This window comes from Cricetulus griseus, unplaced genomic scaffold (genome assembly GCF_003668045.3).
Source record: "Cricetulus griseus strain 17A/GY unplaced genomic scaffold, alternate assembly CriGri-PICRH-1.0 unplaced_scaffold_188, whole genome shotgun sequence".
NCBI lineage: Eukaryota > Metazoa > Chordata > Mammalia > Rodentia > Cricetidae > Cricetulus > Cricetulus griseus.
Window position 1 is genome coordinate 1 of NW_023276906.1, and position 13,054 is coordinate 13,054.

The 13,054-nt window shown below is 42.3% G+C and overlaps 1 protein-coding gene across 1 annotated transcript; it reads left to right on the forward strand.

The window, feature by feature from the left end:
* Nucleotides 1-7,146: 7,146 nt before the first annotated feature.
* LOC113832533 (pro-neuregulin-3, membrane-bound isoform-like) lies at nt 7,147-8,486 on the forward strand. The gene has a single exon (XM_027389104.2). It carries the CDS (start codon nt 7,812-7,814, stop codon nt 8,484-8,486), a length of 675 nt encoding a protein of 224 aa, XP_027244905.1. The 5' UTR covers nt 7,147-7,811.
* Nucleotides 8,487-13,054: the final 4,568 nt, after the last annotated feature.

Here is a 13,054-nt window from a genome sequence, read left to right on the forward strand (position 1 = left end):
TTGAAGCATGGACGCTGTGGTACTCTGGCCCCGGGGGCAAGGATCCCGGGCGGATGCTGAGGCTGGTCGGACGGCTTCAGCTAGCATCTGGTATCTGTTCTTAAGGGTCTGGCCATCTCTCCCATGGTACACCTTAAACGCCACTCTTAGGGCCTCATCCTGTGGAGTTAGGGGTCCTTTCTCCAAATTTTTAAGTTTAGCCCTAATGTCGGGGCAACTCTGAGCAAAAAAGTATGTCATGAGAAGTTGTCTTCCCTCTAGCGTCTCAGGGTCTAAGTTAGTATACTGTAAAAAGGCCTGTTTAAGACGCTGTAGGAATTGGGAAGGATTTTCTGATTTGTCCTGAACTATATCTAGGAGTTTATCATAATTTATGGGCTTTAGGGCAGCCTTACGGAGACCAGACATTAAACAGGTTACGAATTGGTCTCTAGCCAGGATACCACCCGGGGTGTTATAATCCCAGTGGGGTTCCTTCTCCGGAACAGCATCATTCCCAGTAGGGTGAGTTGGCTGAGTCTGATGTATCTCATCTGCACATGCCCTTGCATAATTCCAAACTCGCTCGCGCTCCTCATGTAGTAAGTTATTACTTAAAATCATGAAGACATCATGAAAAGTAAGGCTATAAGACTGTGCAATATACTGAAATTCCTTTATAAAGGCAGTGGGGTTAGAAGTATAAGATCCTAATCTGTGCTGAATCTGAGAGAGCTCTGATAGTGGGAAGGGAACGTGAACTCTAACCACGCCGTCCACACCAGCTACCTCACGCAAGGGGAGGATGGTGGCCGGATCAGCTTTAGTAGCCCTGGATCCGGTCCTAGAACGGGTAATAGGTGGGGTGAAGGTAGGAGCCAAGAGTGGTTGTTTAGAAGTAGCTGAGTCAGAGGAAGCCGGAGCGGGGACGGTTGAAACAGAAGAGAGGGAAGGTTCAAGGATCTTAGTAGAAGCTTTAGAAGGCGCAGCTGAAGGGTGAAGGCGAACCGGTGGAGGTTCATCAGCTGGATCCAAGTCTATAAGATTTAATTCAGGCTTAGATTCCATAGCCAGAAGAATTGGGGATGAGGAGGGAGAGAGAGAGTGTTTAGCAGATAGATAGAAAAAAGCCTGTACATAAGGTAACTCCTTCCATTTTCCGGTTTGCTGACAGAAGTTAGATAAGTCCCGTAAAACCTCGGGGTCTAATGTCCCGTTTGGGGGCCAGTGAGACTGGTTTTCTAAGGAATACCTAGGCCATTTTTTAGTACTGAGATATGTGAGTCTAGATGCCTTAATTAACGGCATTAGGTTGAAGGGTTTTAAGTTTTCTAAAAGACATCCCAGTGGTGTGGATGGGCTTATTTCCTTAGTTGGCTTATTCCCCATGGGTGAAAAAGTTAAAAACCGGTAAAAGCCCCTCTCCGGATGCTCGTCAGCCCGGGGGGGTACCGAGGGGCCTTAGCCCGATAGACCCTGGGTCTGAACAGGGACTCAGCTGTCCCGAAGAAGAAAAAGAAATCCCACAGTCCCGCAGCGCAGAGCTACTGATGGGACCACCCTTAGGAAGTAAGCCAAGAGAGATTGTCGGCGAAGGGGGTCGACCGTAACCGTGAAGGTCGTGGCCGGGTGCTCCCCCGCCTCCAAGAACACCAGAGGGGTGCCGGACGATCAACGGTCAGTCCCTCGGGTTCAGGGAGACGTTTACGCTGACTGAAAGGGGTAGCCTTACCGAATTGGGTCCGATGTTGTATGCAGAATCCAGCAAACCGGTGATCTGGAATGTGGGTTGTTTATTCGCGTGATAAGGATGTCCTCGGCCCAACACGTGCCCGCCAGCGGGACGTGGAGGGGGGTACCAAGGGCAGAGCCTTCCCACGTCCAGGGTGCCAAATGTTGTTCTTTTGTTTAAGCTGCAGCTGCTAATAAGGAAAGGAACAACGAATAATCAACCCACGTGGAGTTTATTTATCAGAGAGGGGGGAAAGGGGATGGGTAGTCAGCCAACCCTAGGGAAGCCGAGAGAAAAGGGAGGAGGGGTGTGGGGCAGGACCTTTTAAAGGGAAGATTGCATATGCGCAGTAGGGCAAAGGTCGAAAGGCATGGTGGGTGAGTGAGTACCCGCTTGTTAGGGGGCGGGGTTAGGGTCATCCAGGTGTTTTGTTCTTACAGTCTGGACATTAAAGACCAGAAAAAATGGAAGGGAATACATGGGACAGTTTAGATAGACATTAAATGCCTACCAGTTTATTTGAGGAAATAAAGTCTATGGAGTTCATCTCAAATAGAAGTAAAAGTGAAACAAAATATAGAGTTGAGTGGATCACAATCCTATTTTTAAGCAGTTATTGATCATTTTTACCTTCAATCAAATTATCATGTGTACATGATACAATTGAATAACAACACATGACTGAAAAACCTGTCTAGGAAATGATAACATCAAAAAAATCTCATTAGAAGTCATTTGAAGTATGATGACACATTCTTATAGTTCCTAATCTTGAGAATCTAGAGCAGGGAGACTTCTGCAGATTTGGGGTCATATCTGGGATATGTGAGAAATTCCAGGTGAGCCTGACCTACGCAAAGAGAATGTCACAAAAGGAAAAATAAACAAATAATAAAATTCCATGATTTGGTGAAGTAGGAGAAACTCCATGTAGAGTAAGGAGTGTTTTAGTCTGACAAGTACTTTTGGGCATCTGTGTTCTGATAAAGCAGCCATTTTGTAAAGTTTTATTTGGCTTCACCTTTCATATATATATATGATCTACCACTTTTACATATAATTATCTCAAAATGATATTTCTGTTGTTATCATTCTATATTATATAACATGAAGTAAATTCTCTCTCTTTTTTAAAAATATAAAATTAGAAAAAAGGGTAAATTTTTTTGAAATGGAAAAATATAAAAGTTTGTGTTTCATGGTCAAAACATTTGTCAACAACCCCTTTCATCTGCTGAAGCTAGACTAATTATTTCTGATAATTAATGCAGGAATAAATAGCTTAACCTATAGTGAATTCACAACAATATTTCATGTTTGATGATTTTTTTTAATTGTTTGTCTTTGTTTGATTTTAGTTGTGGCAATTGAACTGGGGTACTGGCTAGGCAAGCACGTTCCCCCTGAGCTACATCTCCAGCCCTAAGCATTTTCATTGATAATGTAGTGGGATATTCTTGTCATTGATGCTGGCTTAGGAGGAAACTAGAATCTTTGAAAAGTGGATCTGAAATGCATACACGTTTGACTTGGTTCTGCCAAATCTGTTCTGCATTCTGTGACTCCTCTTTAACCTGGCTTAGTTGCTAGCACTGCCTTCCTTCCTTGAAGTGGTGGCAGCAGATTATTTTATCCCTCTCCATTAAGGTTTATTACTACTGCCCCGAGTCTGGGCAGGCACCATGACTACTTAACAACTAAGAGTAATGATAATAGCTTGTGCAACTCCCATAACGAGAGTGGTAGCTTGAGCTTCCTGTCTCTGGGGATAGACAGCTGTCATCAACAGCTACCATGCTATGAGCAACTCAAGCCACATGGAGAAGTCCCACGCTGTTATGTATTTTGACACCCTATGGTGCTCCCAGCTGATGTCTGTTTTCCTGTGTGAGCCACCTTGAATGCATCAGCCTCATTGTTCCTTGAGCTGACTACAGCCCCAGTTGGTGTCAAACAGAGCAGAAGACCCACCCAGCTGAACCCAGTCAACCTGCAGCTTTGTGGTAGTGACTGTAGAGCTATTTCAAGACAGTTGGTTTCACAGCAGTACATAATTGAAATATCTTCCCCAGAAGAGTCCTGGAACTGAGGCTGTGGAAGAACTCATTTCATTTAAACTATAAATAGATAAAATTTAAATTACTATGTCTAATCCTTATAACTGATTTTTGAAAGTCATTTGGAAAAACTTAAAAAGACTTTTATTTTAGAAACTGGGCACCTCTAAGTTTTCTTACTTTAAAGTATATTTTATTTATGGTTGTATATTCTAGTTCCCTTCTCCCATTGAACTGATGTACAAAAAATACATGATAGATATTATATTTTAATGGAGCATTTTTTTTTCTCATTAGAAATGCCATGGGTCTGGCCCGTCTCAAAATCCCAGCCCTGTCATTTAATAGTTAGTGCCTGGTTACATTACCTGAGTTACCTGTCTCTTTATTTTCAAATGGACATTAAAGGACAAGAAAACCTCAGACAAAATGTATATTATGATCTTGAGAGTTCCTGGCACATAGGCGGAGCTCAATAAACATAGCTTTTATTGTTACAAAGGAGGTGGTAATTACAGGGTTTTAAAAAGCAGTAAGGTTTTGTCTCATTTCATGTTTCTAAGAGTCTGGGAATGGGTGTTCCTGGGTCTCATTAAAGTGGCCTTTACAGGGTTAATGACCATATGTCCTTGAAGCTCTTCCTATAAATACATATGTTTCATGCTAAGAAAGTTCCAATCATAGCCCCATGTTCACCAGCTTCCTCATACTTTTATTGCTGCCAGGGATTTGATAGAGGAATAAAAGTAGCTCCTGGTCCCCAGGGGAGAAATAATGGGGAATTCTTTTTATTCTTTACTTCTAAACTCCTTTCCCTATGTTTAATTTTTGTCTAATTTAATAGACAAAAAATGTTTTATAGGAAGCTGAATTTTGTAAAGCTAGTCTTGGGAGCAAGGAGCCACAAAGTTCGCAGAATGGACATACAGAGAGGAACCACACATCCTAAAGTAGGAGTTGTGCAATCGGACCCAAAGGTTACTTGTGGTGACAGTCCTAGGAGTCTGTCTCTGGTGTTTTGTCCTAGCCTGTGGGTAACACGACCCTTTCTTTGTAAGTGACAAGTTTTTAATAGGATAACTAGAGAATCTTTGTCACCTTTGCTATGATTAAGGCTAATAAGACAGCCAGAGAATATGAGCCAAAAACCTTTTCTGTGACTGTGGTAAGGCAGGTAATTGCCATTGGTGCCAGTGATAGGGCACCTTTACAGAACTGTGGGTTAGTCTTCCCTGTTCCTTCAACACCTGTCAGACTTGAAGCTACTTGACTCCATCCAGTCTTTGAAATTTAAATGACCTTGGTTAAGGATAAGCTCCAGTTCAGTATGTGAATGTAGAGTTTGAAAACGTCAAATATAACTTCAGGGTAATCCCTAAAGGAATTATTATAATTGAGAATATCAATTCACTATTTGTATTTGAATACTTGCGTGAATATTGGTAATTAAAATCTTAAGTTGTAAGTGCCTTCCTTGGGATTTCTTACACTATAAAATTTCATGTCCATCACTAGAATCTTTGATAAGACAACTCATTTCTTTAAAATCAAGGAGATGAAGCCAAAAAACAATCATATAAACAATTTTAAAATATTGGTCACAGGTTGTGTAGAGGTGAACTGACAATGAGTCATTTTGTCTGCGAGACTTGTCATAATCTTGGTTACAATTATGCAAATGGTCAGGCTCTTGTTGTTAGTGATAGGACTGAAAACACAGCTTAAGATACTAATATCCTTTCAATCATTCATAATTATTGAGTAATTTCATCTGGAAGGAAATGATAACATTCTTACCTCCTGACATTTGAAAAGGCTCAAATGTATTTCAAAGCAGTAGAATTATGCCATACAAAATAAAGTGTGTTTAGTGAAGATTTTCTTAAGACTTGAGCATTACCTTTCGATGCCCTGGGACTGCCTGTGATGGTCCTGTTGTACAGATTTAGAGGGTTTTTAAGACTCCTATTGACATAGGTAAATAGAATGGTTCCTTGGAAACCATTCAGAAGTCGAGATTCAGTGAAGTATGGTAAAGGATCAGGTGCACAGAACGTGCACTGACATACCACAGAATGTCCCGTGGAGCCTATGCTCTCTCTGATGGACAGTGGGTGTCATTCCATTTCATCCATTCTTTCAAGGACTGTGCCAGAGGAAAAACAAAACAAAAAAATCAGCATGGAAGTTACTTGTAAATTAAAGCTACTGAAACCTAACCCATGAGGCATACTCTTATAGAAAATTCTTAATACTAGCAGTTCGATAATAGCCGAGGACATGTGGTGTATATTACAGTGTCCAGGGAATTCAAGCCTCCTCTGCAGTATGGAGACAACATGAAAGACTAATTTGAAAACGAACCAGTAGCCCTTGCTTTTCTGATAGCGTAGTGTTTCTCTTACATCGACATTATTCTGGTCTTTTCTGGATGGGATAAGGAAATTGCAGATGTAAAGGGCAGAGAGACACAGGCTTTTTCCCTTCCCCCACACCCCCACACCCCACCCTGCCCTAGCACGCACTCAGCATTTTGCATGGAGTATTTCAAAGTCTTAAGCCTCACAGAAGGGGTGAAGGCAGAACTGTCCATGGTTAGAAAACAGTGTTCTAACTGCGGGTTGAAAATCAGGTAATAAGAGTCCTGTTAGTGAGCAAAACTTATTAGAGGGCTGGCTAAGGAAGGAATGCTATCTCTCAGCAGCAGGCAGGAAGAAATTGCTGCTGAAAAGCTTACCTCTCTGGGGAGGAGTCAGATAGCAGACTTTGCCAAGCCTCAGGTCTAACCCAGAAGGTCCCACCTCCACCCTCTACCCCGCCCCCCCATCCCAGCATTGTTAGATTGCTAGCTAGCATCGATCCCTGGCTTTTTCTGACCCTCAGTAGGTGAAGGAAAGAGAGCCAGCAAGACTGAAAGCAAGCAAGGTATATCATAGGGTGGAAACTGGTACCAGCTTTAGTAGGGGGAAATAAAAAGAAAAGGGGTGGGGGCCAGGGAGACCAAGTTTAACTGCTGCCTGGCTGCTTCTCTTTGCTCTGATGGCCTTTATTCCTTCTAATTGGATAAAATAGGAAGTCACTGGCAGTCCTGTGTTGCTGGGTGTACTGTACTCATTACAGACCAGCCAGCAGTAGAGTGGGGGAGAGAGAGACAGAGAGAGAGAGAGAGAGAGAGAGAGAGAGAGAGAGAGAGAGAGAGAGAGAGAGAGAAGAGGTAGAGGAGTGTGTGAGAATATATATTTAGGATGAGCAGGGAGGAAGAGAAAGAAGCCATGAAGAAAGAAGACTGCAGAGGAAGAAAGTGACTGAGTGCAAGAAGGACAAAGAGGAGTGGTTGGGGGTGGGGGTGGAGGCAGGGCGGGGATGGGAGTTACCGCCCCTCCTGGCTCCTGCTGCCCTCGCATCCCTGTGCAATGGTACTGTTTGCAGTGATGCTCAGAGGGCAGGCACCTGCTGCTCTGTAATGATTCAGCCTCTTTCAGCCGCTGCGTTAACACGACAGGATGCTGTTGCTACTGTCGCTGCTGCCTCTCCTGCCGCCGCCGCTGCTGCTGCCGCCGCCGCCTCTGGTCTTGCTTTTGCTTTTACTTCTGCTGCATGACAGTTGTTTTCTTCCTCTAAGCAGACACCAGCTTCCCACGCTCGAGGTGAGAAACATGCCTTTCAGTTTGGGATACTGGTTTACTTAATGAGCCAGGCATCAGCTAGCTTCCTATTTTGGTCCCCTGCTTTCTTGACCAACCGGGATGGTTTGGAGACACATTTGAAAGAACTGGAAAAGTGTCCCAGAAACAACAGCTCAAGATATTTTGGTACACTTCTATTTCGTAGTTGCTAGAAGCCCTTTTTTTTTTCCTTTCCTTTTTCTTTTTCTTTTTTCTTTTCTTTTCCTCGCTTCCTCCTGAGCTCTCTTACTTTTGATAATGGCTTTGGACTTGGATGCCTTATCGATTTCCCCCTCCAAGATGCTGTATCATTTGGTTGGGGGGTGCTCTGCATGGTAATGCACTGTGAGACAGGCCAGGCCTTCTGGAGGTGAGCCGATGGAGATTTATTCCCCAGACATGTCTGAGGTAGCTGGCGGGAGGTCCTCCAGCCCCTCCACTCAGCTGAGTGCAGACCCATCTCTTGATGGGCTTCCGGATGCGGAGCACACGCCAGACACCCACACTGAAGACGGGAGAAGCCCTGGACTCCTGGGCCTGGCGGTGCCCTGCTGTGTGTGCCTGGAAGCCGAGCGCCTGAGAGGGTGTCTCAACTCAGAGAAGATCTGCATTGTCCCCATTCTGGCTTGCCTAGTCAGCCTCTGCCTCTGCATTGCTGGCCTAAAGTGGGTATTTGTGGACAAGATATTTGAATACGACTCTCCTACTCACCTTGACCCTGGGGGGTTAGGCCAGGACCCTGTTATTTCTCTGGATCCAACTGCTGCCTCAGCTGTTTTGGTGTCATCTGAGGCCAACGCTTCACCTGTCTCTAGGGCTCTATCTGAACCTGAGGTTCATGTTACAGTGCAAGTTGACAATGTTGCTGTGGCCTCTGAACCTTCAGCAGGACCAACCCGGAAGAATCGTCTGTCTGCTTTCCCTCCCTTACTCTCCACTGCACCACCCTTCCCTTCTCCAGCTCGGACTCCTGAGGTGAGAACACCGAAGTCAGCAACTCAGCCACAAACAACAGAAACTAATCTCCAAACTGCTCCTAAACTTTGTAAGTAGAGAGAGAGAGAGAGAGAGAGAGAGAGAGAGAGAGAGAGAGAGAGAGAGAGAGAGAGGATGATGATGATGATGATGATGGTGGTGGTAGTGGTGGTGGTGGTGGTAGTGGTGGTGTTGGATAACAGAAAGGGTGGGCAGGAGCTTCCAAAGATGTTCTCCAGAGGGCTAGCTATTTCCTTTCCTCTTGCATTTCGACTGGGAGGTTTTGTTTGATGAATCATGTAATGGAGTGGAGCAGGGGGACAGCCACATAGACCCCTAGGATGAATCAGTTTGTCCCTTTGTTTGCTTGTTTGTTTTTAACAACAACAGTGTGTAGTTAGATTAAGTCTGAGGTTGTCAATCAAAAACTACAAGCATCTTCATTCATGATTTGGATTTAAACCAAATTCAATTTATTTGGAATTTTTTTTAGAAGTTAATGCCTGACCGTCCTTCATATTTTAAAAGGCAGGTAACTTCTATATGCCAATTAAGTGTTATTTGATACCCCCCCCCCCGTACCCCCCAGGTCTTCCTCCTGCCCCTTCATCACATCTCTGTACTTCTGAATTCTCATTGTCTGGTCCTGATACTGCAGCAAGTCTTAAGACACTGTGCTCCCTCCTCTGTCCTCAGATGCTTGCTGTACTGCATGGGTCATACTTTCAGTTACTGGGCACTTAGCACAAGCAGTTTTATTTTGTTCAAGGCAGACTGCAATTCTTCACAAAAGGATTTTCTTAAATTAGTTTTGTCTTCTGTAATCAAATATTTAAATAGATTCCTTGCCAGTCATTAACAACTATGGGGCACATTAACAAAGGTGCCTCTCTTATTATTATTATTATTATTATTATTATTATTATTATTATTATTATTATTATGATATGTGTCATTTAACCCACCCTGTTGCTGAAACCTGGTTTAATAACCTGTGACAGAAGAGACTCCATGCTATTAAAACAATACAGAATGAAACACTGGTGTGTGCAGAGTTCATTGCCTTAGCTTTATGATGGAAAGTTGACAGCTATGAAGCCATGACTAGTCAGATTGTTCCAAATGTCAGCACGGAGCTTTTTTTGGTTACCACATTTGAAGAAATGTTTTAGTGTTTTCTGTTTCTGTCTTCTACCACTTTTTGCTTTTAACCATTGATGAGCTACTTAGCAGAAGAAAAGGAGGAGGTGAGAGAATATGATTCTCAACAATGTCTGTAAAATATCGAGTGTTAAAAAAACTGAAAGTAGAGACTGTGATGAAACATCCTTCAGTTTTCCCTCTAGACTCTAAGGACGAATAATAAGACCTCCCGCAGATATTCGTGTTAAGAATAAAGTTGTGCCCTGAGCTAGGGAAACTCGGAAAAAAAAAAGAAAAAAAAAACTTGACATATGCTTATGATTCAAGATATTTGATGTGTTCCAGACTTAGTGCAAAGGTTTCACACGGATGCTTGCTTTTCCAGGTGTAATTAGGAGAGCCTTCTGTACGCAGCCACTGCTTCCAGTCTTTCTCAAATCCCCAAAGTATTGTTATAGATCTGACAGACATCTCTGCCTCTGCTACCTCTTCCCACCTGGCAAAGTGACCGGGAAATAATACCCAGATGAAATGACAGGCTATAAAAAGCAAGTGCAGATCCTGCCGAGAGAGGCAGAATTCGCTATGCAGACAAGGTTACTTCTTTGTCTTTATTGTTTTCAACTCAAAGCTTCAGTTAAAATGTGCTGGTATAGGTTGAATTGCCCAGAAAAATTAAGCTATTTCTTTGAAAAACTCTTCAGCCAAACTAACTTTGTTATGTGATGAACAGAAAAAGAAACAGACAGCACACTTCCCTGATCTAGGAAAAGTACTTGGGAACTTTTGAGAAATGGGTTTTGAAGGGAAAAATTTACTAAGTGTTTTCATAGACTATATATTCCTCTCTCTCTCTCTCTCTCTCTCTCTCTCTCTCTCTCTCTCTCTCTCTCTCTCTCTCTCTCTCAGCCAGGGCATTGATTTTATGGCATTAGCAATAAGTAGGAAGATTTACTGCTGCCTAAAAGCCTCAAGGAGGCCAGCTCTGGCCTGAGCGCAGCTGCAGAATTCTCAAATGTGTTGGATGTAACGTCTGGGAAGCAGTTTTTGCTTGAAAAGTTGTAGGGTGGGGGGCAGGTGGACAGTTAGTTCATTAACGCTCCAGACCTGCAGGGTTGTCTTTGTGAAAAATGTAACTTTGGACTAAGCAGCCAAACACGTAAGATTCTACATCTGTGAACCAAGGTGCAGTTGGTCCAGGCATGTTTGTTTGCAGACTTGTCTTCGGTTGCTTTTCTGTTGTTTAGAAAGGCTGTAATCCTTCAATAAAGGGAGAAGGCAATGCTTAGAGTGGTTCTGTCATCTTGTAAGCTTTTTCCTCTGTGTCAGTTAAAAAAGTTTAGTTTTGCTGTAGAAAGAACTGGGCTTTCTTTCACCATGCTGGGTTTGACATGGGCTATGCCACCATGCCTTTGGTTTTCAGTGACAGGGTCATTTTTGCACCATGCTTTGCAACCGTTTCAGGACTGCACCTCTAGCCTCTTCCCGATTTCCTCCTGTCTCAGCATATTCAACATCTCAAGCACAGAGCTATAGCCTTCAAGGTCATCGTCTGTGAAGGGCTCATTGATTCTTCTTTATCCTGGAGCCTGAGAGAGTGGAAGAGTGACAGACATAGCCCATGTGTCTGCTGATAGTCCCAAGCCCAACTGACTGCCTTAAATTTTTATTTTATAAATACTTGAATTATTCCCTTCTTCAAGGACTCTGGTCAAATTGCAATATTGTCTATCTTTGGTAGAATAAAAGACAAAACATAGCATTCATTTTTAATTGCCTGAAGGTATAATATTTATGTTAGATTTTTTTTAGAATGAGTATTTTCATAAGATAATATATTTTTTCATGTTTTTACTATATTAAAGATACATCTAGATTTTAAGAAATTGAATGCAAAACTGGAATGAAGACATCCATGTTTGTAGTATTTATTCTGATGTTTTTCTATTGTTGCAATGGTTATGTTGCTTTATTAAGACTGTGGTTTTTGTAAGGTCACATAATACTTTAAACTGTGTGGCACTGTGTTGCTGTAGTATAAACCCAAGGCCTCATATGTGCTAGATATATGTCCTATTATATTCACAGTCTAAACCATTAATATCTTTTTTATCTAACCTTTAAAACTTTTTCTGTCCTCCATTTATATGAAAAGAACTGGCTTTGTCGAAGTCAAAAGCTTCTATTACTAGAAAAATTATTAATTGTATTTTACCTAGGAAACTGTGGTACCATCTTGAAAGAAATTGCTTTTTGGATGTTGGACAGCACTTAAAAACAGACTCTTGGAGACAAGGGTATATTGGTATTTTTATCTTAGGCCAAATTTGTTTTGCTTTGTCTTAAATCTTCATTGGGTTGTGTGAAAAGCTATTGCTGCCACAGTGACAGTTTGAACACCACCATCTGCACAAGATTATCATGTGAGTTGACTATCCCAGGTCATCTCATATTTAATTCCAGTGGATCCTTTGCCCCTCTGTGTATGACAGGGAGGTATTTTGGAACATCAAACTTCTAGAAACTTCTCCCGCCTTACCCTCACATGTTTCAAAGGAAGATAGTAAGAATTGCAAGAGGCTGACAAACACTCCTACAGTTTGAGTCAAATGATTGAAATGATGAATTTAAATCCTTTTACTTCAATTCACTAACTTATCGAAAACCCCAGAAAACATGGTATTCTGTAGCCCTGATTTTAAGCTAGCTTGTACATGTGCATACATATGCAATCTCTCTCTCTCTCTCTCTCTCTCTCTCTCTCTCTCTCTCTCTCTCTCTGTCTCTGTCTCTCTCTCTGTCTCCCACAATCACCATTATTTCCTCCTATCATCTTGTCCCTCTGTTTGAGACTTAAAGCTGGAGTCTAATTCTAGTATTTTAAGTGGCGTTCAAGTAACAATTAAGCAGGTACTTCAACCAGGACCACTTGCCAAGCATGTAGGAGTCACATGAGTAAAATTGAATTTTCCTCTCATCTTCCTGTTCTGCTTTTATTGAATTTTCTATCAGGGTATTCTTTTCTCTCTGTGCTGGATCATCCTCACAGTGTTCTGCTTGATGTTGGAAACAGCTTGAGATGCCCAGGGTGAGCTGTTTTCTAAGATGTAGCAGATGGCTGTGTGGCTCACCTCTTCCTTGCATATCCCACTTCTGAGATTTCCTCCATACTCCTTTGTGATATACAAATCCATCTTTTTCCCTCCCGCTTTCCCAGTTGCGTTTTGAATCTGTCTTATTGTCATGTCCATGCCATTTGACTTCATATATCAATATCCTACTGAATTTTAAACATCTCCACCCACCTGTCTTTTCTCGTGCCACTTTATTTCATTTCAATACTGAATGGCATTTACACTTATTACCAGCACACATGCAAAACCATTGTCTCCAGTTAGTAAAAGACATGAGTGTTTCTTCTTAGAGCAATCACCTTAAGCTTCTTTCCTTCTCCTTCATCTCTCCTTCTTTTCCTTTCCTGTGCTAGATGCAAGCTTCTCCAC

Excerpts from the sequence above, each read along its gene's own strand:
- LOC113832533 (XM_027389104.2), top strand. The coding sequence starts at position 7,812 with ATGGAGATTTATTCCCCAGACATGTCTGAGGTAGCTGGCGGGAGGTCC.